General features: G+C 45.3%; 1 protein-coding gene across 1 annotated transcript in view; it reads right to left on the bottom strand.

Moving 5' to 3' along the window:
* Window positions 1–420: 420 nt before the first annotated feature.
* LOC138800597 (uncharacterized) overlaps window positions 421–7,024 on the bottom strand; it is a 28,722-nt gene continuing 22,118 nt past the window's right edge. Inside the window, exons 4-6 of the mRNA XM_069982384.1 lie at window positions 3,831–3,853; window positions 2,740–2,775; window positions 421–743 (exon numbers count right to left, since the gene is read on the bottom strand). Coding sequence (XP_069838485.1) covers window positions 660–743; window positions 2,740–2,775; window positions 3,831–3,853 — 143 coding nt within the window. The 3' untranslated portion in view covers window positions 421–659. The remainder of the gene's footprint in view (window positions 744–2,739; window positions 2,776–3,830; window positions 3,854–7,024) is intronic.

The following is a 7,024-nucleotide window of genomic DNA, read 5'->3' as shown; positions in this document are numbered from 1 at the left end:
CCGAAGCTGCGGAGACATTTTTAAGTCCGGCGCAGAAAACGCCGGACTTAATAAATGTCCCCCCTACTCTGTAGATATGAAAAACTAAAATATAATTTTTTAATTTTTTTATAAGAAAAGTGAGCATCTTAGCAAACTATTTGATCAAACAGAGTGTACCATGTCGCCAACGTTACGGCGTCCTCGAGATATGGTCCCTACTCCAGCATCCTCATAGGAGCCAAATGATCTCTTTATATAGCAGCTGTGGGACATGGGTGGAGTGCAGGCCAACAGGACATACACTATATACAATGCTTGATGTCATCCATCGCCTATGCATCCCAGAGGGAGAGACGCTCCAGCCCACCAGGGGCCACAGCCAGGAGGGACCTATATGAGAATTTTTATTATCAGATTTTTCCCATAATGAAGACGCGGTCACCAGATGGCGGGTTTATTTCATAGTGATCATTTATACAGGATTGTGGAGAGAGAAAGAAGACGGCAAAATTATCACACAGATAAGAAGCTCCGCAGGGGCCGGACAACCTGCCAGCAGCCCATGACATCACTCAGCGTGGGCGGGGCATACATCAGATAGTAGTGGATACAGTAAGCTGCTACACATAGACCGTCAGATTGCTGATGACTCTACGATAGTCCGGATGGTCCAGGGGTCAGTGTATTAGGGAAAGAACTAAGATCAGAATGAGCACAATAATTGCTCCACCAACAATCCAGATAACTACGCACCGACGAGTCTAGAAGAAGAGAGAACATCATGGTTATACAAGGAAAGAGCAGAAAACCTGTGAAGAGAGTACTCAGTATGGTGGTACAGGAGACTACAGCCAAGAGAGTGCACCCACAGCGAATCCATAGCCTGTACCTACAACAGTCACTGCTCCACCGTCTACCACAGTCACTGCCCCAAACTCTACCACAGCCACTACCCCATCCACTACCACAGTCACCGCCACATCCACTACCACAGTCACCGCCCCATCCACTACCACAGTCACCGCCCCATCCAATACCACAGTCACCGCCACATCCACTACCACTGTCACTGCCCCATCCTCTACCACAGTCACTGCCCCATCCACAACCACAGTCACTGCCCCATCCACAACCACAGTCACTGCCCCATCCACTACCACAGTCACTGCCCCATCCACTACCACAGTAACTGCCTCATCCAGTACCACAGTCACTGCCCCAACCTCTACCCCATCCACTACCCCATCCACTACCAGTCACTGCCCCATCCTCTACCACAGTCACTGCCCCATCCACTACCTCATCCACTACCAGTCACTGCCCCATCCACTACTAGTCACTACCCCATCCACTACCACAGTCACTACCCCATCCACTACTAGTCACTACCCCATCCACTACCACAGTCACTGCCCCATCCACTACTAGTCACTGCCCCATCCACTACCACAGTCACTGCCCCAACCACTATCACAGTCACTGCCCCATCCACTACCACAGTCACTGCCCCATCCACTATCACAGTCACTGCCCCATCCACTATCACAGTCACTGCCCCATCCACTATCACAGTCACTGCCCCATCCACTATCACAGTCACTGCCCCATCCACTACCACAGTCACTGCCCCAACCACTACTACAGTCACTGCCCCATCCACTACCACAGTCACTGCCCCATCCACTATCACAGTCACTGCCCCATCCACTACCACAGTCACTGCCCCATCCACTACCCCATCCACTACCACAGTCACTGCCCCAACCACTACCACAGTCACTGCCCCATCCTCAACCACAGTCACTGCCCCATCCACTACCACAGTCACTGCCCCATCCACTACTAGTCACTGCCCCATCCACTACCAGTCACTGCCCCATCCACTACTACAGTCACTACCCCATCCACTACCACAGTCACTGCCCCATCCACTACTAGTCACTGCCCCATCCACTACCACAGTCACTACCCCATCCACTACAACAGTCACTGCCACATCCACTACCACAGTCACTGCCCCATCCACTACTACAGTCACTGCCCCATCCACTACCACAGTCACTGCCCCATCCACTACTACAGTCACTACCCCATCCACTACCACAGTCACTACCCCCAGGGCTGTATTTCCCAATAGGCACCCATCGTCCGGTGCCTAGGGCAGCACCTTGCCGGGGGGCAGCACCAGGGAGCAGGGGAAAGGAAATAACAATTTTTTTGTTTTATTTTTTTACTCTCCCTCCTCCTTTTTAGACTTGCCAGTAAATCTGGTGTCTTTTTGAGAAGGGTGGGGGGTGGGTGTATAGTGGTATTGGTCATGTCTGGTATGGCGGTATTAGTATGGCAGTATTATCCAGTCATAGTATGGCGGGGTTGTTCAGGTCTGGTGTGGGGGTGTTATATGTGACACCTGGAGCTATTACCTACCAATCCAATGGTGAGAACTTCTTCAGACAATATGTAGCAAATCCTAAAGCTAATTGGTGAGTGAGGATGGGGGCGTCCTCAGGTTTAGTGCCGGGGGCAGCAGCAGCTGGTAATACTGCCCTGACTACCCCATCCATTACTACAGTCATTGAAGTCTCATTTACTGATGGCCTCCATTACTGATGGCCTCCATTACTAATGGCCTCCATTACTGATGGCCTCCATTACTGATGGCCTCCATTACTGATGGCCTCCATGTGTAATGATACATAGAGTAGATACGGCTGATACATAGAGTAGAATTATGTACAATAACCCATATACACTTACCTTGCACAGAGTCCCAACTTGCTGTCTCTCGTCCACCTGTAATATTAGTAATAATAATAACTTTATTTATATAGCGCCAGCATATCCAGCAGCGCTGTACGTAGGTTCTCATCACTCACATCGGTCATTGTCCCTAATGGGACTCACAGTCTAAATCCCCCCATCTGTATGCTTAGTATTGTGGGAGGAAATCGGAGGAACCCACCGAACACGGGAGAACATACAAGTATCAGTATGATATGTATACGTATCTGTATGTGTACATGCAGCTATTGCAATATACTGGTTCATCTGATATATATATATATATATGTATAGGGTATCTGTATATGTGCAGCTATATAGCTATATACTGGATGGGGTGTTCATGTGATATATATATATATATATATGTATAGGGTATCTATATATGTGCAGCTATATAGCTATATACGGGATGGGGTGTTCACGGGATATATATATATATATATATATATATATATATATATATGTATAGGGTATCTATATATGTGCAGCTATATAGCTATATACTGCATGGTGTGTTCATGTCATATATATATATCTGTATCTATATATGTGCAGCTGGGTAGTTATATACTGGATGGGGTGTTCATGTGATATATATATATGTATAGGGTATCTGTATATGTGCAGCTATATAGCTATATACTGGATGGGGTGTTCATGTGATATATATATATGTATAGGGTATCTGTATATGTGCAGCTATATAGCTATATACTGGATGGGGTGTTCATGTGATATATATATGTATAGGGTATCTGTATATGTGCAGCTATATAGCTATATACTGGATGGGGTGTTCATGTGATATATATATATATGTATAGGGTATCTGTATATGTGCAGCTATATAGCTATATACTGGATGGGGTGTTCATGTGATATATATATATCTGTATCTATATATGTGCAGCTATATAGCTATATACTGGATGGTGTGTTTATGTGTATTACTGTGTAATCTGATGTTCCTCTTGTTACTGCCCCATCAGTAGGAGCATATACAGCGGGATGTGTACGGACATTGTTACTGTGCAGTGTGCCAGCGATCTGGGGGCGGTACTTACAGGGATGATCCAGTCACTTCCACCTGTCGGGAGAAAAAATATGACTTTTTAGATTTAACAATGATTTTGTAGCATAGTCTCCTAGTCCTGTACTGTAGTACTATCTCCTAGTCTTGTACTGTAGTAGTGTCTCCTAGTCCTGTACTGTAGTAGTGTCTCCTAGTCTCTGTACTGTAGTACTGTCTCCTAGTCTCTGTACTGTAGTATAGTCTCCTAGTCCTGTACTGTAGTACTGTCTCCTAGTCCTGTACTGTAGTATAGTCTCCTAGTCCTGTACTGTAGTACTGTCTCCTAGTCCTGTACTGTAGTATAGTCTCCTAGTCCTGTACTGTAGTAGTATCTCCTAGTCCTGTACTGTAGTACTGTCTCCTAGTCCTGTACTGTAGTAGTATCTCCTAGTCCTGTACTGTAGTACTATCTCCTAGTCCTGTACTGTAGTATAGTCTCCTAGTCCTGTACTGTAGTACTGTCTCCTAGTCCTGTACTGTAGTAGTATCTCCTAGTCCTGTACTGTAGTATAGTCTCCTAGTCCTGTACTGTAGTATAGTCTCCTAGTCCTGTACTGTAGTACTGTCTCCTAGTCCTGTACTGTAGTATAGTCTCCTAGTTCTGTACTATAGTAGTATCTCCTAGTCTCTGTACTGTAGTACTGTCTCCTAGTCTCTGTACTGTAGTAGTATCTCCTAGTCTCTGTACTGTAGTATAGTCTCCTAGTCCTGTACTGTAGTAGTGTCTCCTAGTCCTGTACTGTAGTACTGTCTCCTAGTCCTGTACTGTAGTAGTATCTCCTAGTCCTGTACTGTAGTATAGTCTCCTAGTCCTGTACTGTAGTAGAGTCTCCTAGTCCTGTACTGTAGTACTGTCTCCTAGTCCTGTACTGTAGTATAGTCTCCTAGTTCTGTACTGTAGTATAGTCTCCTAGTCTCTGTACTGTAGTACTGTCTCCTAGTCTCTGTACTGTAGTAGTATCTCCTAGTCTCTGTACTGTAGTATAGTCTCTTAGTCCTGTACTGTAGTAGTGTCTCCTAGTCCTGTACTGTAGTACTGTCTCCTAGTCCTGTACTGTAGTACTATCTCCTAGTCCTGTACTGTAGTACTGTCTCCTAGTCCTGTACTGTAGTAGTGTCTCCTAGTCCTGTACTGTAGTACTGTCTCCTAGTCCTGTACTGTAGTACTATCTCCTAGTCCTGTACTGTAGTACTGTCTCCTAGGTACTGTAGTACTGTCTCCTAGTCCTGTACTGTAGTACTGTCTCCTAGTCCTGTACTGTAGTAGTGTCTCCTAGTCCTGTACTGTAGTACTGTCTCCTATTCCTGTACTGTAGTAGTATCTCCTAGTCCTGTACTGTAGTAGCATCTCCTAGTCCTGTACTGTAGTACTGTCTCCTAGTCCTGTACTGTAGTAGTAACTCCTAGTACTGTACTGTAGTACTGTCTCCTAGTCCTGTACTGTAGTATAGTCTCCTAGTCCTGTACTGTAGTACTGTCTCCTAGTCCTGTACTGTAGTACTGTCTCCTAGTCCTGTACTGTAGTAGTGTCTCCTAGTCCTGTACTGTAGTAGTATCTCCTAGTCCTGTACTGTAGTAGTGTCTCCTAGTCCTGTACTGTAGTACTGTAGTAGTAACGCCTAGTCCTGTACTGTAGTATAGTCTCCTAGTCCTGTACTGTAGTATAGTCTCCTAGTCCTGTACTGTAGTACTGTCTCCTAGTCCTGTACTGTAGTATAGTCTCCTAGTCCTGTACTGTAGTATAGTCTCCTAGTCCTGTACTGTAGTACTGTCTCCTAGTCCTGTACTGTAGTACTGTCTCCTGGTCCTGTACTGTAGTAGTGTCTCCTAGTCCTGTACTGTAGTAATATCTCCTAGTCCTGTACTGTAGTAGTGTCTCCTAGTCCTGTACTGTAGTACTGTCTCCTAGTCCTGTACTGTAGTAGTGTCTTCTAGTCATGTACTGTAATAGTGTCTCCTAGTCCTGCACTGTAGTACTGTCTCCTAGTCCTGTACTGTAGTAGTGTCTCCTAGTCCTGTACTGTAGTACTGTCTCCTAGTCCTGTACTGTAGTAGTAACTCCTAGTCCTGTACTGTAGTACTGTCTCCTAGTCCTGTACTGTAGTAGTAACTCCTAGTCCTGTACTGTAGTATAGTCTCCTAGTCCTGTACTGTAGTAGTGTCTCCTAGTCCTGTACTGTAGTAGTGTCTCCTAGTCCTGTACTATAGTAGTATCTCCTAGTCCTGTACTGTAGTAGTGTCTCCTAGTCCTGTACTGTAGTACTGTAGTAGTAACGCCTAGTCCTGTACTGTAGTAAAGTCTCCTAGTCCTGTACTGTAGTATAGTCTCCTAGTCCTGTACTGTAGTACTGTCTCCTAGTCCTGTACTGTAGTAGTGTCTCCTAGTCCTGTAATGTAGTATAGTCTCCTAGTACTGTACTGTAGTATAGTCTCCTAGTCCTGTACTGCAGTAGTGTCTCCTAGTCTCTGTACTGTAGTACTGTCTCCTAGTCCTGTACTGTAGTACTGTCTCCTAGTCCTGTACTGTAGTAGTGTCTCCTAGTCCTGTACTGTAGTACTGTCTCCTAGTCCTGTACTGTAGTACTATCTCCTAGTCCTGTACTGTAGTACTGTCTCCTAGTCCTGTACTGTAGTACTGTCTCCTAGTCCTGTACTGTAGTAGTGTCTCCTAGTCCTGTACTGTAGTACTGTCTCCTAGTCCTGTACTGTAGTAGTATCTCCTAGTCCTGTACTGTAGTAGCATCTCCTAGTCCTGTACTGTAGTACTGTCTCCTAGTCCTGTACTGTAGTAGTAACTCCTAGTCCTGTACTGTAGTACTGTCTCCTAGTCCTGTACTGTAGTATAGTCTCCTAGTCCTGTACTGTAGTACTGTCTCCTAGTCCTGTACTGTAGTAGTGTCTCCTAGTCCTGTACTGTAGTAGTATCTCCTAGTCCTGTACTGTAGTAGTGTCTCCTAGTCCTGTACTGTAGTACTGTAGTATAGTCTCCTAGTCCTGTACTGTAGTATAGTCTCCTAGTCCTGTACTGTAGTAGTGTCTCCTAGTCCTGTACTGTACTGTAGTATAGTCTCCTAGTCCTGTACTGTAGTATAGTCTCCTAGTCCTGTACTGTACTGTAGTACTGTCTCCTAGTCCTGTACTGTAGTACTGTCTCCTAGTCCTGTACTGTAGCACTGTCTCCTAGTC

The sequence above is a fragment of the Dendropsophus ebraccatus genome, chromosome 9 (assembly GCF_027789765.1).
Source record: "Dendropsophus ebraccatus isolate aDenEbr1 chromosome 9, aDenEbr1.pat, whole genome shotgun sequence".
Classification (NCBI taxonomy): Eukaryota; Metazoa; Chordata; class Amphibia; order Anura; family Hylidae; genus Dendropsophus; species Dendropsophus ebraccatus.
The sequence above is the reverse complement of the archived record's forward strand: the minus strand, read 5'-3'. Positions and strand labels throughout refer to the sequence as shown.